Below are 24,261 nucleotides of genomic sequence, written 5' to 3'. Positions count from 1 at the left end.
GGTTGCTTGAAAAAGAGTGTCATTTCCATGCCAGTCCTGTTTTACACATTTTCAACTGCTTTATCTGCCCTTATTAGATAAAGCTCGCGAAAGCAGCTAGTTTAAAAAATATGTCACACTATTTTAGTGTTGTAAATTTCACGCCACAGAAGACCCTTTCAAGTCAAAATGGCAATGAAAAAAGAAAAAGGCCATTAATTCGTAACAGGCTCAACGTAGAATGCACAAGATTGCATCTCACAAGATTCGACATAAGTGGTGACCAATTTCCTTCAAATGAGCATTCAACACAGATTACGAAGGTCAACACCAGTACAAAGAGACCTAGTGTTGGGAAATAAAGAACACACCTGGTATGTGTTATCAAAGCTGTCATACATGAAACGTGTGATGAGGGAAGTTTTCCCAACTGAAAGAAAAAGAAAGCATTTTCACTTTATTGCACCAGGTTTTACGTTTCGAATAACTGCACCAAACTAAGTAGCTTCAAAGCACCTAATACAAGCACCTTCAAAATAGTCTGTGACCTCAGTCCTATGACACATTGTGACTTCCAGAACTGTAGAAGCTTCTGGAATTGCTTATAGATATAATTGTTCTCCACAGTCAAGTTAAGTGACATGTTCCACAGATCACAATGACGTACGTACATAGACATGTACCCAATTATGACAGAAAAACATTGAATGCTTACATGTGCACATTTTACTCTGAATCGGTAAATGTGCATCTGTTTGCAGACTCAAATATGGGCGAGGCAGGTACCAAGGGCAAAAGTTTTCCCAACGTGGTTAACCTCTCTGCCTTTCACTCTCTCTTTTATATGGCCCAACAATTTATCGTCTGGCCTACCATGATATCCTATCAGCGCTGCACGTGAAACATTTCCACGCCATAAACAGATAAGCAAACACTGATAAACTATGACCCAAATGTGCAAAAACTCTTTAAAAGAAACAATAAGGACGCAGATATGTAAGAAAAAAAAAAGGCCAAGACAGTAGCGAAATCCTTCTGCAAAAACATATTCGCTTGCCCACGTTTCAATTTTACGAAATCCCCGTAATAACGAATTTTCAGCTATTCAAAGCCATGCACCTCATTTTCGATGGTGATGTGTGCTCCTGAGCATCCTGGTGCGTGCGAAGTGCTGTCCTATTCCTCTCTAAAAGCCGTCGCGATAAGTGATTGTGCCGTGCGGCGTCGGGCTGCGTACGTACCACATACGAATCGCGGAGGCCACGGAAACCGAAACCGGCAGATCATAGCGGCAACTTAACTGGGCCGGCGGCGCATTTCCGCATTGGCGGTTTGTCGGCAACGTAACCAGCTGACAACGTATTAATCATGCTCCCAAATCGCATTCATGAGCGAGCGCGCACTCCATTCAAACGATCGGTAAGAAGAGAAAAACAAAACTAGGTTAGTCACTTTCGTCCGAGCCCCTTTTCCTGCTGATGCGTTTTTGTTAAAACCCTTTTTTGTTCCCCTCTCTCTGTACTCGTACAGCCAGCTCGCTGTCGAGGTCACTTACCCCCACGCAATATTTTTTCTTAACCGCCGGCCAACCGGCTAGTGACCAGCGGACGCTACGAAAGTAAAATCTATCGTCTGAACAGTTTTCCGATATGCCACCGTCACTACGTTAACTACTTGACCATTTGTTTTTATGTGTACGCCCTCCATGAAAGGAGAAAGCAACAGCTCAACTTGCATATGTGGACGCGTGATCTAGATAGATGCGGTCGCACCTGTTTAGCAGGCGCGCGCGACTTCTGAGAGCGAAAGAAAAATGCTGAAAAGAATTTCAGTAGTGACCGCATTCCATCCGGCCACCGGACAGCACCCTGGGCAGACGGGTGGCTACACTAAATTCACGCGAAACGTCGACGTCATCCGGTCCATCGAATTTTGCTCGAGCGAGACAGCCGGGCTGACCGATCGGTAAAACAGTGCGAAACAGGAAAGCGGAGGCGTGGACCGTCGCCACAAATTGCAGCTCTCGGTCGACGCTCTACGGTGCGCTTTACAGACGTAGCACGTCCAGGGATGAAAATATAAGCCGATTACCACGTACACGCCTGGTGCAATTTTTTTTTCCGAAACTTCGGGAGCGTCGAATGAGTTATTCGGCGAAGTGACAGTAGGCCTAGCCCCGTGTACTGCAACGGGACCCTCGCTCGCTATCTTACGAAGCACCGAGGTGCTTTCCGCTTTCTGGGCTCAGGGGGACAACGCACGAGCTCAGGGCGCCGCCTTAGAACGAAGCACGATCAAACGGGGCGCCCATAAGACGCGCAATTCTAGAGGCGATTGCGGAACCGGGCGTCACGCCCGCTCCACCAGAGACCGGCCTACGTGGAAGGGGCAGGGACAAGTTCGACGACTCACCGCTCTGTTCTCCCAGGAACACAAGCTTGAACTTTCGCAGAGGGTTGCCGAAATCACCAGAACTGGACATGGCTGCGTGGGCGGGAGGAAACATACGAGAGCCGCACACACACGCCACCAAACACGCGCACGAGGTATCCTGGGGACACGAGCCCCCGCACAGATATTTCCTTGGCCCGTCGAATATCAAAATCCAGTGGCAGACGCTGCGTAACTTTTTTTCGTCTTTTCTGAATGGTCTGCGTCTGCCGTCGAGGATTTCTCAACACCTATCCTCGCACGCAGATCGATTAGACTGGTGCCGCCATCTGTAGAGAATCCGGAGCAGCCGTAGAGAAGTATATGGAGCAGCCTTGTTTACCGACCTACCGACCGATCGACTTTAGAAACGCGTGTATGTGAAATACAAGAGCCGGCTCGTTCCTGCCGCAGTATTGGCCGTGGCCAGTACAACTGGATGTGTTTCTGGGCCCGAAAAGATTGTGTCGGTGATCTTGACGACCCACGAGCTTCGAATACACGGCAGCTCAGATGACGCAGGAGAAAGCGAAAGATGAATGCTCGCCTCGAAGTCGCAGTTCGAGTGAGGCGTCCAAGTCTAAGGAGAAAAAGGAGAGACCATTTCTCACAAAGGTGAACGCGGCGCCTTTTGTTTTTTCTCGCGAGTTGGCTGAAAGCGGTGTCGGTGCTTGTTTCCAGGTTGTAGTCCGGAGGCTGCCACCGACGATGACGGAAGAACAGTTCCTCGAGCAGATATCCCCTGTTCCTGAAAGCGATTATATGTACTTCGTCAAAGGAGACTTGAGGTAAGCAGCAGCTGATTTGTTATGAGTGGGAAGGTGACGCACAGAGTACGTAACGGGCATCTTGAACAGCTCTCACCTTACGCGCAGTCTGGGCCCCCATGCGTTCTCAAGGGCTTACATCAATTTCGTCAATCAGGATGAGATATTCATCTTCAAGGAAAAGTTCGACGATTACATTTTCGTCGATGAGAAAGGTGAGTTCTGTCGTTCAATTATGCCCCAGTTTGTTTGCGTGAACACGTGTGCCTTCCTTGTTTACAAACACCCGGCGTGTGCGTTATGAACCGTGTAATCGGCGAATTTATGCACGCTTGATGCCTACCATGAAACTACATAAGCAGTACATACCGTACCTTTAACTTGGTCTTTTTTTTAGAAGCTTCATGACGTGGCCAAAACAATGCTGTTGAGTCCTTCAGTCAATTTATTTCGCAAGAAAAAAAAAACGGGTTCTTAATTTTGTTTTCATACATACAAATGCAAGAGGCTGCATTGCAGGTCGTGTGTGATGTTTGAGCACTTCAGTGTGTGCACACGTGTCAACTGATTTGCTTTATTGTGTTTCTTTTGACCAGGCAATGAGTACCCGGCACTAGTCGAGTATGCACCCTTCCAGAAAATACCGAAGCGCAGGACTCGCAAGAAAGATCCAAAGTGCGGAACGATAGAACAAGACCCGGAGTACATCAAGTTTCTGGAAAGCCTAGAGCAACCAGAAGAAGTGACGCTACCTTCGATTGACACCTACATAGAGGAGATCGAAGCTAGAGATAAGGAAATCAAAGGTATTTGCATGTTCCGTGAATAGAGTCGACTATTGCATGCTGTGAGGACAAATACATCTTTGAGAAACCATTAGATGGTAACTTGTGAGACTGTCGCTTTGGATGCACCGTAAAGATTTAAAAGCAGGCCAACTAATGTTACAAGAGAGGAACACAGGTGAATAACATTTGTGTGCGTGCCTTTCTGTCTTCTCACAATCTTCTTGTTCCCAACACTTTTAATGAAAATGTAAGCCAACTGGTGTTGCATGCTTGGAAAAAATCAGCGCGAATACGACAGATACACAAGACGAGAAGGACATAGTACGAGCACTGTTCAACAGCTGAAATTTATTGAAACAAAAACTGAACGCACGAAAACCAACACCATGCATGCGTAGGAACTTTAGGTTACGTGGGTTCAGATGTGCAATCATTACCTTTCTTTTTGATGAACGCTTCCACGAGTTTGCGAGCCCTTTTATTTTTGTGCTTCAACATGATGACTGTGTTATTGAAGAAAGGGTTACATGCACATGAACTGCAACGAGGCGAAAGATGAGACATCAGCTTGTGCTGCAATTGAGAAGGAGGCTAGAGGAACAGCGGTTGTAGGTTGCTCGGTGAAGCATTACAATCCAGCCATTTCCTGCACCGTTGGGGTTGTTTATAAGATTCTCCTCTCCTGCGGAAAGGCATACATAGGCCAGTGTGGTAAATGCTTTAATGAAAGACTTCGCCAGCACAAAAATACCTTAAAGGGAATGCCGACGTCACATCTTTCAGCTCATTGCAGATCATGTGGGTGTAATCATTTTTGCGGCATGTGGGTGTAATCATTTTTGCGGCCTAATTGAAGGGTGCTGTACGCACTGTGCTTATTGCAAGACAGAATTTGTAGAAGCTCCTTTAATAGCATGACATATGCATAGGGCATGCATTCTGTTAAAAATTTTCTACTATAGTAATTTGGTTGTTTTTAGCCCAAATGCCTTGTTGAGGTGAATGAATCCAGCTCTGATATATATATTGACACTTTCACTTAAAACTTTGTACCATATGCAGCATATATGTGCATGTTGGACACTGCCAGAAGTGCTTTTTGCTGTGTTAGATCAGATTTTTGCTGGTACTAATTCCAAGACATAAGTCCATATGCTTGTTACACCACTGATGCTGCGGTATGCAGCCAAAAGGAGCTGTTGCCGGTGTGAAGATGTTTGTAGCAGGAACATGCTGTTTACATGCGTTAATGGGGAAACATTTGTAGGTGTATTTGGGGATAAGTTATTCTCATGAAGTGCCTTGAAGGCCAAATTATTGAGTTTTCCATCTTGTGATGTGCTGCCAGGTATGACACGGACTGAAAAAACTCATCACCATCACCAAACGCATCACCCTGTGTTGCCTCTCGTTTTTTCTAGTTTTTTTGTCATACCTGGCAGCACATTGCAAGATGAAGACATACCAACTAGCCCCTGTTGCTGCCTTATTAGCAAATTACTGAGGATATTTACATCTTGTACAAGGCCCCCTCCCTTCTGGGTAATGTTTATGCAAGATGGAAGCCAGAGAGGAGTATTCAAAGGAAAATAACAGTCAGCAAAAGTCATTGGCTGGTACATGTGTTTAGATGTCCTTTTAGGTGCCGTTGTTGTGATGCTTAGTTTGTAACTGACTGGGTGACCCCAAACATCTAAAACCTAGAAAAAAAAAATAGAAAGATGCTTTGTGGATTAAGTGTAATGTAAAACTGTAAATTGATTTAAAGTTTGTTTAATGCTTACAATCACTTCGAAGCCTCAGCACAGCGATGTGTTCATTGGAGTTAGAGGACATGCGATGCCTGTTAACTGCATGCAATATACAATGGCAGTAAATGAATGTGAGTAGTGCATTGCATAAGTGATAAGATTTTTTGACATATTTCTTTCCCCATAGCAAACAATGGCTGCCTCAAGGTGGTAACTCCTCTAATCGAATATTTGCAGCAGAGGAAACTGGAAAAGCTGGTAGGTCGTCGTTTTGAGAACTTGACTCGATCGCATTTTCTGTACTATATTTGCTAAAAAGTCTAAGCCTTTTCATATGTGTACTGTGTTTTGTGGAATACGAAAACAAGCAGTGTGGCTGACACTAGCAGTGTGGTATTGAAACCTTTTGAAGGTTTGTTCTTGCTGAACAAAGAGAAAAAAAATAATACATTCATAGGCTGCTGTTGATGTCTTTATGTGAGCAGCTAAGTGTCATGTGGCCCATCGTTATCATAGTACTGTTTGCTCTAGGAAATCTGGCTGAAATCGATGTCATGTGAAGCTTTGAATAGTATGTCTCCGGTAATCCTTTAATGGTAACACTATGTATGCACATACCAGCTAGGAGTTGTGGTGCACCACCTGCTCTTGCTGAAAAAGTAAGCTGCTACACAACATACAAAAATAGAATTTATTGCTTTTTTTTTTGTGCAACAACGGCAACCAGCTGAAGTACATACAAGAAATAGTACCTCTACGAAGACATAGAGTGGGATTGAGGAAACGCAACTAGCTATTCAATGTCAGACGCTGAAACCAAGCTCATTTGTGAGCGTGGTCCCATCACTTGAGGAAGGAGACAAAACAAGAGGAGTCCTTAGTCCTTACACCACATTTTTTAAGCCAAAAGTGCAGCCATCTTGGTGGTCCATCTATGTTTGCATCTCCGTTCGGCTCTCTGGAGCAGACGTGTGCAAGCTTCGAACTTCCACTGCAGCGAGCCACTGGCAACATGTACTGCTGATGCCAGTCACGAGGAAACCTAGGAAAATTCCGCAAAACGTTTAATGAAGCTTACACACCCCTGTGTTTTTCTGTGGCCCATTGATGAAGACTCTCGCCATGATTGCATGAGAGCCTGCATGGGTTGCTGGCTGGCACTGAAAACTTTGACCCAAAACACAGTTTTCAAGCTCACACACAATACTGCAAACACAGCTTGTCTAGCAAATGGAACATTCTCTGAAAAAAAACCCAAGGCAGGAATCATTTTCCGGACGTCATCAACAGCAAGAACTTTGCGGGCAAAGTTTCTATCGAAATGTGTGCATTCGGACTACCAGTCCCAGTGCTTGTTTGCAGAAAGTGTGCGTCACTTCCCTCATGTGCACTCCAGTGTGTTTGGGCTGGCTTGGGTCTCCCGTAATGTTTACTACCTCCGTGGGTCCCATGAACGAAAAAATACAGAAGCAATTGTGTTTGCCCACATGCACCTCACTTCAAGGTCAAACTGGGAGCCTTCTGCGGGGCAGCTACTAAGGGCAAGTGAATCAAGTCTCGCAGCCAATCAGGAAGAAACATGTTTACCCCGCTCGAGAGTTATCCAAGCCATCAGGTTTACACTCGCATCAGGGCAATTGCCCCATCTCTTCTTGCAACTGTGCAACTAAGCACAGACTCGTAATGCATATGTGTCATGCAGGGAAGCTGGACGTCGGAACATGTGAGGACGAGAAGAATAAACATGTGAAACAGCAAGGCAGTGTTCTTTTTTCACCATGGGTAGACAGCTCTCTCTGTCCGGAAAGCCATTGGCTAATGACACAACCCATGCCCAGCCCACCAGCATTCGCTGAACCTCCAGGCTGTCAGTGCTGCTAGAGTGCAAAAAAGAAAAAAATAAGTGGTCTTAAGGGCCATAATTAAAATGTGATTATGAGGTGTGCCATTGTGGAGATAAATTTTGACTACCTGCAGTTCTTTAATTTATGAACATGGGCATATTTAAATTTTGCCCCCTCAAGACATGGCTGCGGTGGTTTGGAAATTGAACCTGTACACTCATGCTTAGCAGCACACCACCACAGCCGCTAAGCCGGCATAGCGGGTGGGAGACACATGAGCGGTGCAGGGAAGACTTATTTGTCCAGATGCAGCTCATAAACGACAAGGTAGACTCTGCCATTGTACAATAAGGAATGTAAAGCTGTTTACTTTTAACCCCTGCATTGGGGTTTAGTATTACAATATAACTTGGAACATTCATCAGCAACATGATGTCACAGGAGCAAGCAAGCTATAATACACACAGATTTCACCTTAGTAATGGGAAAGCGATGTACACATTCACAGGCAGTGGCATGGACAATGGTGAAAAATGTTTTGTATGAAAGAACAAATATAAAGAAAGGCCACGGTGGGAGAAAAGGACGGGTGCTTTCAACCATGCCTGCATTTTTGGCTGTGTTTCATGACGGCGGCCCAGAAACTGCGCGAGGAGCGTCGGGAGGAGCGCAAGAGGCGGGAGGTGGAGAAGAAGCGCTTGCGTGATGAAGAGAAGAGGCGGCGGAAGGTGGACCGTGACCGTGCAACTAAAGAGCCAAGCATGCACAGGGAGTCATCGTCAGCCCATTACGAGGATGATATGCCCCAATTTGATGACGTTGAGTCAGCACCAGCTAAGCCGCAGGTCGTCAAGGTAAGAGAATTGATAGAGCTAGTTGATGTGGTGATGTCACGATTGATGTGCTGATGTCATCAATTGATGAGCCAGTTGATGTCAGGGCGAATGTATGTGCTAAGTTCTTTGATCTTATTTGTTCCTTGTTCACTGCCCCGTTCAACTGATTGCATAAAAGAGTCGGCACAGGGAAGGTTATCTTTCTCAGTTTGGTACTTGTTCTAATTCTCTCTGATATTTCTCTTGTCCATTAGGGATATAGTATTTTGTTTTACTAAATGGACGTTCCGAGCACACTGCAGTAATGTTGTCGTGCCACGCATTCATGCCGACTGACTTGGGATGCAGACGTCAAACATGGTGCTGTCTATAAAGTAATGGAAAAGGAAATAGGGTTGCTTTATAGACAGCACCATGCTTGACGCCTGCATCCCAGGTCAGTGGGCATGGGCCGAAGATTGCCTTTGCGAGTGCTTCATGCCGCTTGAGTTATGTCGGCGAAAAGCTGGTGGAGATACAAAATTTCAAAAAAATATTTCTCGAGTTACAAAAATAATACCCTTTTGCAACTTTGTCTATGTTCAGCTAATACATAGTGCTTTCAAATGAAGTATCGTGCATATTTTTAGTCCGACCACCAAGGCAAGTTTTTTTACGACGAATACAGAGCTTTTCTCAAAAAAAGTGAAATTTGCAATTTTTTTTCAGACGATTTGCTACACCTGCAGCGACTAAATTATTTTTCTTTTGTAGTATGTCGAACAGGCTTCCTGTATATTCCTGTATATAATTAGTTCCTACCCTTTGAGTTTGCCTTGTTCCTGGAAAAAAATATCAAACTTTGCAACTTTATTCAATTTTGCTCGTGCGAAAAGCCCTCGAAGAATCGATATACATAAATAAGTCATTATTTTTACAGTTACATCCCTTCATTAGCTTGCCGGAAATACCATTTTATCGAGTGGATCCCATAAACGTCCTTTGAAAAAAATTGTTGTTTGATGCCCTTTAGCTCAGTCGGCGCAAAACTACAGACTCTCACAAACAGGCGGGAAAATTTTTGGCAACAGAAATAAACGAGCAGAACGAGTTTTGAACTTCTAGAAAAACGTGGAAATTTTTTCAGCCATATTTGTGATGGTCGGAAAAACACTGGGTGATTTGGCATGGAATGACCCAGTTGCTATTGTTGATAGAGGGAGCACGTATTTTTTCTGAAAATGGAGGACTCCACATAGTGCATCAAATACTAATATGGCCTAGGTCAGCGGTGGCCAAGCTGCATATGGCCCTTTATAGATTCATTTGCTCCTCATAGTTGCGTGCATAGTCAGGCTGCTAGGACTGCCCAACGTAGTGTAGTCCCCTGTCAGGTGTCTGTTTTCTGATGTACACCATGCGTGACACCCAAGTCCCACTTTCTGTCGAACCAGATGTGGAGGCACCTAACAAACTCTGGTATTGGCAATTTTCAGAAAACATAAGCCCTTGTTGCCTAGAAAACAAGATTTACTACGAGAAACTGAAGACATAGTGAGGGATCCTGAAATGTTAAATAAAGGTCTGTGTTCATGCGGCCAGGGTTCTTTCCTTATGTATGTGCATCACGACTATTTGACGACTCCTGGCCTGTGTGCTTAGCAAAGTGATCTTGTTTGCTGGAGATGGCCATATTTATTTAGGAATGCCTTGATAATGAGCAACCTCGTTAGCAGGTGAGGCTCATATCTTGGAACGCTGGTGTGGTGTCACCATTGTTCCTGGAAGAGCAACCTAAATGATGTAATTTTTAACCACACTAGAGCTGCTGCTTCATTTCACTTGTGTAAACAAATGCAGCACAAAAATGGCACAATTTTGAGCCACAGAAGGGAATGAGGAAGAAAGATTGAAAGGCACCATTTTCTGTGGCGTGCACTGTGCCGTGTAAACGCTTCAAATATTTCTTTTACTGAGAGGCCTTGCATGTGTGCCTCAGGTGCCATGAGCAGTCAAAAGGGGACGTTCTCAGAGCCCTTTATTTCATCAGATTGCATAGCTTCTACCAGAAAATTCTCCGTCCATGCCGTATTATCATATCTGATAATTGCAGGCCACAGTATAATTGAGACCAAAACACTTAATGAATATGTGTGTCACTGAGTCTTTTTGTTATAGTGGCAAGTGTGCTATTAAATTTGGTGAGAAAAGAAGACAAAAGAGGCACACATAAGAAAGTGTGCCATGTAACTACAGTGAAACCTCGGTGATACGATCACAGCTCATACGAATTTCAGGGTGATACGAATTTTTCATTGGTTCCGGCCAAGGCCCGTTGGGCTGCTATGTAATGGAGTACAGTTGTTGCGAACCGATTTTCACCCAGCGACGTTTGATACGAATGTACGCTACCGCCCAGGTACTAAGAGGTGCTGTCCGCGCTGTCGCGGATGACGCGCCAAGCACGTGCGAGCGCGGGAACGCAAGCGTGGGCATGCGCGCCGCACCGCCAAATCGTCAGAATCACGGTGTAAGAAAAATTACACCATCTCCCGCTAAAGGGGACCATGAGGCGATGCGAAGCCGGAGCACTTGCACGATCGCGTTCCGTTGGCGTTCGTTGGGCATGCTACCGACCTCGCGTCGTGAAACGCGAAGAGGGACGCTACGAGCGTCGTATCTTCCATCTAGCCTGGCCGTTAATTCTCACAGGGCGAGCGGGGAACGCGGTCGACAGGCGGGCGAGAGGGGGGCAGCGTAGGAGAGGAGAGAGAGGGGGAGGGGACGCGCATGCGCTCGAGCTCATCGCGGCGTATCGCAGGAGAGAATTTCAGCATGTCTAGCCCGCGTTTCAGAGGAAGAGTGGAAAGGGGGAGGGGAGAGGGAAAGTGGAGAGGGGGAAGGTGAGAGGGTGAGTGGAGAGGGGGTGTGTGGAGAGGGTATGCGCATGCGCAGTAAGGGTGGTCACGCCGCACACCACCACCACCACCACCACCGGATTGAGCTCGACCTTAAGATACTTCGCATCTAAAACACTTTTCTTACGGTCAGAATAAACCTTCAGTAACGCGTCACGGCCTCCGAGACTTTGTGTGCGAATCTTTGAGGCTATTATGTGCCTCCGTGTGCCTCCGCGTTTAGATTACAGGGGACATTAGCGCCATGCTTTTTTTTTTTCTAACGCGTCGACGCGGGCTGCTGTCGTTGTACTGTGTTTACACGTGCCTGCCTCGTGCATCAGACATCCTATGAAAGGGGGCGAGGACCGAAAGAAGGCGAGGATGGTCTTGGCGAAGGAGTCGGGCCTCACAACGTCAACATGCGCGACCGTTGAGGTCGCACTTGTGCGGGTACAGCCGTAAATCTCCCAAAAACATCCCCAACACCTCCGCGACAACAAAATCATAACACAGGACCGTTGTTCTGTAATTTTGTGGCCTTGATCCATCGCGTCAAAGCGCTTCTTTCGTTACGTTCGCTGTAGTACTCCGGTGTCATGCAAAAAAACATACTAAAATTTGGAAGGGGCTACTGCTGTCGCGGGTCACAACGCACCTGGTTCATTAATTAAATACGCGCGTACAGGCCGTATATTTACGAGTGCTGGTATGATTGCCGACATCTAAAAACTAACTGACAATCATTCAGAGTTCTTCCTGATGTTGCTGCGGCCCTGAAGAACAATAAATGAAAATGTGCGCCAGCTTTCTTTTGTCGCATGCTAATTTTCCATGCTTTCTGCTGATACGAATTTCGGATGATAAGAATATTTTTGGTGGTCCCGTGAGATTCGTATCACCGAGGTTTCACTGTAATTGCATTAATTGGTCGATACGATATCACTCTATGCCGCCCACTATTTCCATTGGGCCGTAGACTCCTTCTGTAATGTAGTTTTTGAGGATGTTGTAATCAAAGCAATGTTTAATCAACTTATCATTGCTCAACAGAAGCATGGCTTAGTCCTTTGACATTACTGGACAGTGAAATACAGTTGAACCCCTCAATGACGAAATCGCTGGGGAAGTGATTTTTGTTCGTTCTCGTGGGAATTTTGTTGTCGCAAAAAATATGCTCACCAATTACTTCGCACAACCAAAATTTATTTTAAGAAGTCACTGATCTTGCTCCGTTTCACGTTGCTGTGAAGGAGCTTGATGGCTCGAGCCTCACAGCTTAATAAGCTTTGCATAGCTTCGACATTGTCATCGTGGGCGCTGAGGAAAGTGCGAATGATGTCAAAAGCATGAAGCACTTCGTGCAAACTTACTTGCCTTTCTTGCATTTTGTTGCTTTACGCACTCTTGTCGTCACTCTCATATTCTTTGCACACACTTTCGGTAATTCATAGCATCGTTACTGAACTCTTCGTGCACGATCAGGTCGGCGTCAGCACACAAAAAGTCATGCAGTTCAACAGCATCTGGTATCGCTCCATCAATGCGGCGAAGCGCGTCCCTTGCAGAAGAAACACCTGCTTCCATCTCCGACAAGGCTGCCGAGGTGTACAGACAAGTCGTGAAACCGACGTCGAATGAGCGGTGCTGCAATTTTTGAACTTCTGGTTTCCCAGCTAGCTCATGGGTTGAAAAAAATGTTGTGGATCACTACCTGAAACTTTCAATATTGCGGGAGTGCTTTTAAAATCTGTTGGCTGTGAGAGGGGGCAAATGCATTGAACTCTATGGACGTTTGCTGGGGACACCAGATTTCTTTGTTGCCGCAAGAATTTCGTTCTTGAGGGCTCTCATTATTGAGGGTTTCAACTGTAGTAGCGCTTCTGGAGCATAGGGGGATGAGTGTATGAGTGAGATAAAGCTGGGATGTGGCATGGTGTATGTATTCATAAGGCATAAGTATGTGCTTTTAGAATGACTGCTTTCTGAATGAGCTGTGTGTTGTTAGTCAGCCCTAGTGTCATGGGCGTAGGCAGGGGGGGTGCAAAAGGGGCACTTGCCCCCCTCAAGCCACACCGGCACTTGCCCTATGCCAGCTTTCTCTCCCCCCCCTCCCTCAACCGCGATGTAACACGGGTTTGCACCCCCAAGGCAAAATCCTGCCGACGCCCATGCCTAGTGTCTTTTTCATGTTGTCTCCTGTGTGTCATTGCTTGCTCGAGCTATCTTGGGGAATTTCTTCCTTGGTACACTTGCAGCTGTTGGTTTCAACTTGGAGCACCACACGTTAGCGAGATGACAAATTTTACCAGCAGCGGAGATGCTTACTTTTGACTGATGCGCGATTGCAGTCTTCCGCCAAATCATCACAGGGACAGCAGGGCCCAGCCAGTTCCAAGTTGCGTCCTTGTCTTCCGCGTCCACCAGTTGACAACAAAGACACCCGCGATCACACGGCTACGGTCGGTCGGGGCCGGTCACGGCGGGAAGTGAGGCGATAGCATTGTCAAAAGAGGGATTTTGATTCCCATTTTGTTGCAGAAATAGAAAAGGATGAGTGTTTTTTACATGCTTTGGGGCAGCTTGGGAAGCAAGAGAAATTACAGCATATATTACTTGCGCGGTCTTCAGTGACATGAAGAGCTCATCATTTCCTTTTCTTGTATCCACATTATAATACATCTGCAAGGCAATTTAATTAAGACAGGAGCAAATGCAGGTATTGAGTTGAAATTTAGATTGCTTGAGTTTGTATCGTAGTTTGGTTGATATTAAAGGAAACAAGTGGAATTGGCCCAGTCATGTAAGGTTGGTTGCTAAGTGCAATGTTGCAAGCTTAATCCTTGTCCACAGCAACTGCCATGGTCAGAAAGAACTTGCATTCTGTGGCTTAGGCACAACACCAACTGGCCAAAATTAGCCCGGAGATGCGCACCACGACATCTCTCACAGCTTATGTGTTTCCTTGAGATATTAAACTGAATAACTTAATTTCAAAGAAAAAATGTCTGTCGTAGGAAGTGCAGTTTAGGTCGCATCGAAAAAGCAAAATTTCAATCCTGATTGCGGGATGGCATCCATTTTGCCACCAACCATACATACACCAGCTCTAGAATATGAAGTAATGGTGAGCAATGAACCTCGCGTGTTATTTGCCTTTACCACAGCCACATTGAGTTGCCACTACTGCTGTGGTATACCTACGCAATAAAACATGTTAATTTGGAACAAACAGATGTGCATAATACGTTTGTTTCTATTGTCTCCAGTTCATGTGACATTGGCATATTATTCTGGCTCATAAGCTTAGATGCTGCATCACCTTTAGGGACTACATTTGTAGTAACATGATCTTGCACTCTCAAGTAATTCCGCGCACGTTCTTTTCTACTTCAAAAATTTTTGTTTATGTTAGGAGTATAGAACTTGCAAAGACCTTATGTGCATAATTTTAAGTATTCAACGTCTGACTTATAGGGTGGTAATGCATTATGGAGGCATTAGAGACACGCACTGGTAGGCAGGCATTAGACAGCATTTTGTGATTTTTTTTTGTGACTAAGGCGCCTCGGAAACAGCTTATACTTACACACAGGACGGATATAACCTTTAGAATATATATTTATTTATCACATTTTAGAAGCTTTTCTCGAAACATTACCTGCGTTTTTGCATCTGTTGTGATTATTTTCAAACATTCTTCTTTCGAATGCATTGCATATTGGTGACGGGCTAGCCATTCTTGCACAAAATTTCGTAGAACTTTCTGCCAAGCTGCCCCATTTTCCTTTTCTTTTTCTCTTCTGAGAAAGGCTTGGACTGTCTGACTGCAAACTTAAAAGTGTATGATTTCCATATGAAAACCACAATATTTTATTGAATTTAAAGAAATGAACTTGCAAAATTATATTTTGAATGAAGGCGTGAGTTCTACCGGCCAGTGAAAGACAAGTTTTCGTCGATAGCTTTGTTGCAGCATGAGATGAAAACCTTTCGGAAACTGCTGAGCATGGTAATTGGAGCTTGCATGTTTGCATGTCACTTTTTTGGCTCCAATATTAATGTCTGCATGTGTCTGTTGTTAGCATGAGACTTTGCATGCCATTGCTTTGCTCGCTTGTGCCTGAACACATTTGCTTTTGCACGACTAGTAAGCTCAAAATGAAGCCTTGCGTTGTATGTGCATTGTTCTCATGATGTGGGTGCCCAGTGTAAGTTATAGAAACTTTAGCATTACTCTGAAAACAATGAAGTTTGTTCCTTGTGCACAGTGCAAGATACCCCTACCTTTATAAAATACCCACGAGTGGTTGTAAACAATTTGCAGTTTCTGAAGAGAAACCTGGAAGCAAAAAAATAAACAGTATTCAATTTGATACCATACAGTTAAAGCAAGGTTCATTGCATTTGTAGATGTCTGCCCTTTTTTGTGCTGCACGGTTTTGTTACATTCACAATGAGGTTCCAGGGCCGAACTTATTAGGATATGTCTAAATAAAGGAACTTGTAAAAAAATAAAGCAGCACAACCAAACTCCTGAAGGTACTTGGAAATGAAATTTAGCCAAAGTAAGCAAGTAAACAAATTCTCGATCGGGTCTATGCTAAAAGAACGCAAGTACACATGACGCATCTTATGGGCCAGCAAAGATGCCGATGCCCCATCAGGTGCTTGCAGTGCTGATATGCAACATGTGGCCATTAAATTGCGTCCCATAATTACTTCATATTTTCTATATATTAAGGTTGCACTGTGCTCTATTTGGTTAAAGGAGGTGCTGCTAATATCACAAGGGCAGCATTATGTAGCTTCTTTTGTTTGTCACACGGAACCCTTCATTTCATTTTTGCACATGGAAAGTAAAAAAAAAATATGACACCGAATGCTTAATTATAAGGTAGCAGAAATCGAGAACGACGTGCGCTATTACCGACAGTGAATACTTTGAAAGAGTGGTGTATGCTGTAACGCCATCCAGCATGAATGTGTGGCATGCACAAAAGTGTTTTCAGTCGTAACGGCAGCATGACATCCACCTCTTTTCATCTGCTGCAAGCCGTTGGACCAGAAACCTGCGGACAGGTCAGTGAGTCCTCGAACAGCGCGGGGAGCCCGCAATGCAAAAAACGAACGCGTTCCGTCCGTCCTCAAAGTGCTTGGTGTGGTTGGCCGATCTTCTCGAGAAAATCGGACTCTGAACAAACGTCCTGAGCTGCCTGTGGTGAGTTTGGGATAGGCAGCTGAAGAAAAGTACCGCTGAATTAGTCAAAGTTTTTGTGCTGCGTGTTGCGGTATACCTTTGACTTGCAACCATACTAGCAGCATTTGAGGGGCTTGTTTTGGGCAGATTACTGTATATATATATATATGGCTATAAGGTTTTTAGCTATACTTTGGTGAATGTGAAAGCAACGGCACAAATGTTCAATGTATAATTTCTCTGTGTTATTTCGAGTGTATAGAAGGAATCTCGCGACACAGAAGGGATGTGATTTGAAAGATGCTTTAATTGTTGATGAAAGGAAAGTGCTTATGACAAAACCAAGCACTGTCATCATGTCAGCCATGTATCGCTGCCTTTATATTTAAGGCGATCATGGGCCCCCTTGAATTTCACAGTGCATTACAAGAAAATTTGCATAAAATGTATATATAGTTCTACAGTTCAAAAATCCCTCGTTCTCATCATTCTCTCTGTCCTCCATTCTTGGCGTAACATAGTACGCACATATACACACCTGCCAATTCTACGACACAGCAGTGCTTCTACATTTATTCATACCCTTGCTTGCTTCTTGTTCCCTATGCTGATAATGTTGCTAGTGCTTGCCTTTTAAAATTGTGTTGCTTATGTTGCGTAAGCAACAGAGAGAGACAAGGTCAGTGGGTCTGGCTGCTGAATACCTTTTAGACCTTGTGTAGTGAAATAACCACTGTGTTTCACCTAGAGTGGGGCTAGTACAGTTCGGTACGTGTACTAGTCACCTGTGCGAGCATTGCATGGAGGAAGGCGTATGCTCATAGACTTAGCCATGTTTCTTGCCGGTACTGTCTTAATTGATGGCCAAACACATCTCTCAGTGTAACGTGTCATGCAGAAAACGTGCTGTTGTTTCTACACTGTCTCGGTGCTACTGAACCTTGCTGCTGAAGCTTTGGGCCTGAATTAGTACACAGAAACAGTAATGGGTCCCGTACTGAATGCTTCTGTGAGCAACCATGGCTTTAGCTTACTGTAAATTCTATGGCTTCTTGACAACGTGGCCTGAGCGGTGATAATCGCCCAAATATACGTCTTGGTAATGTACCGTGCAATAAGCAAGACGGTTTCTTTGACACTTGTCTAGGTGCTGAGAAACCCTGTTCGAGAGCACGAGCCACCATCGGCAACAACTGCAAAGGATTCGGGAACAGGGGTAGTACCGAAATCGAGCACAGGCACGGGTGGCAGCCATTCCAAGGCCCCACCAGTGCGCAGTTCCATGGGTGGTGGCAGCAATGCACGCAAGGACTGGGAGCGTCCCAAGGTGCCTAGACCCAGCAAGGACTACCAGGGTCCCAAAGAGTACAGCAAGCACAAGAGCGAACAGCCTGCATCCTCCCACAGGTTGGCCTGCTCCAAGTTGTTTTGTTCAAAATATGATGCCACAATTGTTTCCCATCTGTATGCTGGAAAAAAATTATGTCGGAGCAGATTGTTGGTTTGAAAGATTGTGATAGAACACCTCCTGATCGATAATGATAAGTGCGTGCAACTGTTGAGAGTGTTTGAGTTGCCTAGCACAAATGTAGGAAATGTTGCATTGCAACAGCCAAGTCATTACAAGTGTCACTTAACCTAATTCAAGCTAAAGAAATGTTCCAAAGCTGTTCTGCTTGTCGTATTGAGACTTAACAGATTTTACCTTGAAGGGAGCCTACTGTATGTTAGCCTTTGCTAAGAGAGCAATGATTTGCCGTTGTTGTATAGCAGGTGATCTTTCAAATTTCAGGCGAATGATTACCGCTACACGTAAAAAGTAAGTATTTGATGAAGAACGGGCCCTCTCAGTTGTGCTGTAGCATTTACGTTAAAGTGCAGTCTACGAATTCAGACCCGTTCTTTATTCCCAGGAATCGGTATGCATTAATGTTGGAAAACTTTCATCAAAATGTGCTGATCATAGTGGGACGCAAGTTAACTGGTTAATACTCACTGCTTGCATGAACTACTTTATGCAAGAACATGACAGCATATAACATCATCGAAGTTTCCTCAACAGATATGCTGCAAATAGTGAGATATTATTCGAACTTATTTCTTTACTGTAAAAAAAAAAGGTGCAGAATCATGTCAGCTGAGTGCTGTGCTGGCACTTTCTTTTTTTTTGCCTACCTATGCCCTTTTGTTACAGTGACAGACCTGTTAAGTGGTAAGCATACAAGTGCCAAGAATCACAGCCTTCTTCTAAAAGATGGCATCAAGTTATCTGTTATACTGAGTGTGTACTCACTATAACAGTTTATACTGTATTACAGCATACTGTTTTTATGTGGTTAATGGATACAGTAAGAATCAGTGCGTCTTGCATTATTTTTATAACTATATATCTTTTTTTACTGTGCACCAATGCATAAGGCAGGCAGCTGTGTTGCACATTAAAGCAAGAACACTTCTGTAAACCTTGTGCGATTTCAATACATTATGTAGATAATAAATAATGGCAATGATGGCATAGAAACTCCCCTGATACGATTTTGAAAGCGGATTAAGCAAGCGCTAAATGCACAGACATTTAGGGTTTTCACCCTTGACTTACTGATGGTGTGGTGCCTCCATAGCAGCAGGCGTGGATCGACAGGTTCTGACGGAAGAGGCCAGGAAGCGGGCGCCTCGAAAGCATCAGCAACGACTCCGGCCACAGACGATGAACGAACCATTGTTGAAGGCTCTCGGGGTGCCGCATCTTCCACGAGCACTCCTGCCGAGGGCAAGAACGCCAGTTCAGAGAAGGATCGCGAGCGACCATCGGCACCCGAGGAGTCCTCGCAGTCCCGCACTAAAGACCCTCGAGCAGAGAGGAGGATACGCAACAAGGTAGGTTTTCTTGCTTGGTAGTCCGACTGGGGACGGCCTGGGCACCTTAAAGCAGTGCCCCCAAAGACTGCTTTGTGGTCTTCAAGTCAGTACCTTCGATGAGTGTCGGCAGGGGGGGGTGAAAAGGGGGCACTTCATCCATTTTTTTTTGTTGATTCACTGTTGGTGGAACTTTTGTGGTGTAAAAGAACACTAGAAATATGCAGACAGGCTGGGGGTTGCATTGAAACGACAGTCAAGCCTCAGTTCAATAGAATGATATTCTTTTAATGTTGACTAGGCATTGCATTTATCAGTTTTGCGATACTATTATTTCTCATTGAGTTATTATGGAAGTGTTTTTATGAATTGCACGTGCACATTGGCAGGTGTCATAACCCATGAAATGTGAATCGAAAAGTGCATTACTTTACTACTTTCCATAAGAAGGCCTCCTGATGTTCCAGAGATCTTCCAGGAGGTTGTGTTCAAGCGGGAGCTGAGGAATTCATGAGCAGAACTAGCTCTAGTGTCTTAAGTCGACTGTGACAGTGGCACCTGGGAGTGTTTGGTCTTTGTTGACTTCCACGCTCAGCTTTGCATTAAATTGTAGTGAGCAGTACACTGACAATGTTCCTTAGAAGGTACATACTGGTTGCAGCGCGAACTCGACACAAGCACTGCGTGTGCGTCCTCTTTGTGCCTTCTTTTGTCGTTGTGTTGAGTTCGTGCTGCAACCAGTTGCTTCTAATGTTCAACCAACAAGACTACTTTGCAACTCTCGTGGGCAATGTTCCTGCTTGTTACTACTTGCACATGGTAGTTTCAGGGCTGCAGGCTGCAGCATTTTCAATGTGCGAACTTTTGGCTGCTGCTTTTTTTTTGCCTTGTTCAGTTATTTCTTATTAGTAGAGACCGGAGTTACAGCTTATGCTCCCAGAAAGAGCCGAGTTGCATACCGTATTTACTCAAATCTAGGCCGGCCCCGATTCTAAGCCGACCCCCGAAATTCGCGAGGCCAGAAAAGAAAAAAAAGCTTAATCATTGTACTCGAATCTAAGCCTACCCCCCCACTTTCGCATGTCATTTAAAAAAAAAAATCATCGGCTTAGATTTGAATAAATTTATTTTCTATCTGACATGCGCACTCCAATTTGTTGAGCACAGTTAAAATGAATTTTGGTCTGTCTTGTTTCTCACTTGTTTTGTGCACTATCCTGATCCGAATAACTTTTTTCCTCTTTCATGCTTGCTGATAGGTATGAGTTTGGACGGATGGTTTTACTGCATTGACAGCAGTACAGGCGATTTTCCGCAGCTGGTTTGTTCAATCAAAACTAGATGGTGCCACCGCACCGTGGCCGTCCCCCTGCCGTGGCCTTTGGCAGCGCTGCTTAATATATCTCCATCCGCGTCGCATCGTCTGCTCGGCGTCCCCATAGGGAGTTGCTGGAAGAATTTCACGCTAAACAGTCGTCTTGTCCGTGATGTCCTCTCGCTGAAGACTGCTTGCCGATCGGGGCCCCATCTGCAAACTGCTCTAACCGCTCCCCCATCTTTCATATCACTTATTCTCCTTCTGTCGCCTCTGCTGTGCTCCGATCACTTCCTTTTTTTTTTCTTCCTACTTTTCTTTTTTTCCCCATCCCCTACTCCTCAAGGCGCTGCGCCGTGCTCCCTATTGGGTTGCAGCAGTAAGCGCCTTTTTCCTTCTCCTTTACAACCACTACCACCACCACCACTGTCCCCATAACATCTGCGCACACACGAGTGAGCAGACGGAAGTGCCGTAAAAGTCAACATGGCGGCACCTGTGGATGCACTTTCCTTCCGCCTCAAATTTATCATGTCGTCGTCCTGTGCTATAGGGCCCGTAAGTTCGAAACGTACACATTTATGTGCTTTATATTTGCGTGCTGAAGCTTCGAGAGCAATGTATTTGTCAGTATTTTACAGTGTTTCCAAGGTTCATTCTCATATTCTCGGAGACAAGGCTTAGCAGGCATGGCTAAATAAACACAGCTGATCTCAATAATAAAGACAAAGCATACCTGACGCTTCTTCCCCAGCGTGAGCTGACACAAAGCGATAGCCTATTTCACCATTTATTTAATGCTCTGAGGAGAGTGGGCAAGTAACAAGCGCGAGTTCCTTAGAGTTTCTTACAATAATACCTAGAGGGGAATCTGGCGCTAGTGTCTACGCGGGCTCCTTGAGTGGCACTTCAACCACCATGGGAATGATGGGAAGTACATGCTTCGGATGGATTAGGTTCTTGAGATTCGCGACGCTTGTTTGCCGAGTGTAAAACAAAGTGAATGAAATTATTTCCAATTAAAACTTGCTGCATTCTTTTGTATGTAAAACTTATTACAAAAAGTTTGCGTGACCGTGAGATGGAAGTGAAACCTGGACAAATTCAAGCACCAGGGTATGCATTGCTCTGCAATTGTTCCAGATTTGGCATTGCCAAATAATGAATTATTTTTTTACAACACTTACAAACAAACACGCTTGTTTTTCCCTCGAAAGTATGCATTATCTATTTATGAAAATAACAGTACTGTATGAGTGAGAAATACATAACATATCGTCTCCTGCGATGCCAGGTGCGTCTGTCCAAGTGGTCTGCCTCTCGGTCTGCATCTCTCGTTTGGTTGTGAAGTCGCCAGAGGAGCGTGACGGGGCGTCTACTTAGCTTCGCCGTCGTTTTGCAGCCGATTTGAACGAGTTTTGGCAAGACGCGCTCATAAAGAAAACGTGAACTCTATGCAATTTCCTGCACTGGCATGGGACGCTACATCTATGCGCAGTGGTGAGTGCACAATGCTTTGCTAAAACTGTCAAATACAACCTGTAAAGCTGCAACATCTGAGCAAACCAAGAAACCTAGCGGTCTTCAGCCTCTTCGAACAGCAAAGGCACTGCTTGAGTGCTTTGCAACGCAGCCCACTACCCACGCCTCGCAAAGAACAAAACTGAAACTGTAGAAAAAGATCCGTAGGCAGTTCGCTAACTAACGCTATCCAATCCGAAGCCTGTACTTCCCATCATTCCCATGGTGGTTGAACGATCGCAGCGCCAGTTTCCTCTCTAGGTTATTGTATGAAACTCTATGGCGAGTTCGGATCGAAGCAGGCGGTCGAGTCTGCATGGGCGCTGCCATGTTGGCTTGTAACCCCACCTACTGCAGGTACTGGCTGTTGCTAATACAAGAATTAAAGGCTTACGCCATAAATTCGAGGTAGATTAAAGATATCACTTGTCGCTGTGGTGTAGTATGTACCAAACAAGTGCAAATGTCTCAATGTAATCAACTTTGGGGTGATCACATGTAGAACTATGTTTTGCTGCGCAAGAATGTGACTTGCTTTCACACTCCTGCAACCAGCTTGTGTGGTACAGCCACAGCCGCTTCGCTGGCCCAATGCATTGGCTGGGGCAACTGGCTGGGGGAAGTCCAGTTATGATCATGTGATCAAACATGGCAGCGCCCGTGCACAGCTGCGGAATATCGTCTATAGAACCACGTGTTAGCACATGGATCTTAAACACATGCGATGGAATATTTTTGTTTGATGTGAACAAAGAGAATAACTGTGTTTGTTCAAATGTGTGTAGTTTGTAATCCAAGTCTGTTATGTACCATGTAAAGCAGATCTAAGCAAGCAAGTGCTGCCGGCATTGTGCAGAGTTCATCTCCTGTGAGCAGGAGTTGTGGCTTTTTACTACTTCTATGGGTTACTTTGCGTGCCTAGTAGAAGACCTCTGCAGTATTTGTACTGTAACCATAGAACAAGGGACATTCCCATTACTATTAATGACTTAGATTGGCCAGGTAGCATGCTGAAATGCAATCACTATAGCTGCAGTGTGATGCCAAAGACGCACCACACAGGCAGCTAGGCTACCTTAAAGTTTAGCTGTTTTAAGTAGTGCTGTCACTTGTGGTATGAGTGGTAACTGGCTTTGTAACTAGTTGTAATTTTTGCATATGCAGGATTGCTTGTTATATCCTGCCTGTTGTGATCACTCTGTTTCAATATACTAATAAATGAGCTCACCAGAATTGTCAAACACATTGCTATATTGCAGGTGTTATGACAGTGCATTTTTCATATTGGTGCACATAGCTTGTTTTAGCATTCAGGATAAGCTCCATGTGTTCTGCTGCTGTCGTAGCTGTCGTAGAAACTAATTGAAGGCACCACTACATTGTCATCATTGTCATGCAATGTACTGCATGAGTTGCAACCTCATTCTGTTCTTATGGCTTCCATAATTCAGTGTTCTTCACTGACCTTGTTTACATCTGAGGTTTCAGCAGAATATTATTTTAAGCAAGTACACTCACAGCTGGTAAGCCAGCAAGACTCAGGTTGTTGGCAACACTGCACATGTGGTTTTGGTTTTATATTTATGGTGTAAAGTGCCGACAATTTTGGACCCATTTTCCTCGATTTCGCAGTATTTGCTAAACTATTAACACGGATATCACTGGATCATTTTTTAACAGGATCGGCCATCTATTGAGATATACCGGCCTGGGATGCGAAGGCTATCGCAAAAGGCCACATCAGCTCAAGAAGAATCTCCATCTGCCGGCACAAAACCATCAAAAAGCACCAACAACAGTAGTAACAAGCCACCAACTTGAGCTTTAGGCAGTCTATTTCTACATAAACAGGAATTAACATTTGTTCACGTGTGACTTGCTGTTCCTTGTAAATAAATTCAATTGTGGCGATGTGCAGTGTACAAGTGTGAAGGCGTGACCATATTGTGGGACATGTACTCAGTTGAATAAACATTGACATTGCAAGAAACAGCTAATTGGAAACCAACAGTATGATAGTGTGCCTGAATTTAATTCCTTTGTTATATTTTTTTTGCCTGATTTGTAATTAACATAGGCAACATTTTTACTAAGGTGT

The 24,261-nt window shown here is 44.7% G+C and overlaps 1 protein-coding gene across 3 annotated transcripts; it reads left to right on the top strand.

The window, feature by feature from the left end:
• The first annotated feature begins 2,754 nt into the window (after positions 1 to 2,754).
• LOC119387812 (regulator of nonsense transcripts 3A) lies at positions 2,755 to 24,015 on the top strand. 3 transcript variants are annotated; one of them, XM_049413696.1, is made up of 9 exons: positions 2,755 to 3,024; positions 3,091 to 3,197; positions 3,285 to 3,391; positions 3,773 to 3,982; positions 5,903 to 5,973; positions 8,201 to 8,413; positions 17,619 to 17,878; positions 19,099 to 19,348; positions 23,844 to 24,015. In XM_049413696.1, exons 1-9 carry the CDS (start codon positions 2,923 to 2,925, stop codon positions 23,982 to 23,984), a joined length of 1,461 nt encoding a protein of 486 aa, XP_049269653.1. In that variant the 5' UTR covers positions 2,755 to 2,922; the 3' UTR covers positions 23,985 to 24,015. The 3 variants fall into 3 exon arrangements, with proteins under 3 accessions (XP_049269653.1, XP_037511260.1, XP_037511261.1); XM_037655332.2 differs by having other exon boundaries at positions 2,756 to 3,024; positions 19,096 to 19,348; XM_037655333.2 differs by lacking the exon at positions 8,201 to 8,413 and having other exon boundaries at positions 2,758 to 3,024; positions 19,096 to 19,348.
• The last annotated feature ends 246 nt before the right edge of the window (positions 24,016 to 24,261 follow it).

This window comes from Rhipicephalus sanguineus, chromosome 3, assembly GCF_013339695.2.
Source record: "Rhipicephalus sanguineus isolate Rsan-2018 chromosome 3, BIME_Rsan_1.4, whole genome shotgun sequence".
NCBI lineage: Eukaryota > Metazoa > Arthropoda > Arachnida > Ixodida > Ixodidae > Rhipicephalus > Rhipicephalus sanguineus.
Note: the sequence above shows the minus strand (reverse complement) of the source record. Positions and strands in the feature narration are given on the sequence as shown.

Bases quoted from the DNA above. Each gene is read 5' to 3' on its own strand.
- LOC119387812 (XM_037655332.2), top strand. From the start codon at position 2,923: ATGACGCAGGAGAAAGCGAAAGATGAATGCTCGCCTCGAAGTCGCAGT. The intron at 3,392-3,772 runs GTGAGTTCTGTC...TCTTTTGACCAG, and splicing joins CATTTTCGTCGATGAGAAAG to GCAATGAGTACCCGGCACTA. The intron at 17,879-19,095 runs GTTGGCCTGCTC...CCTCCATAGCAG, and splicing joins CAGCCTGCATCCTCCCACAG to CAGGCGTGGATCGACAGGTT.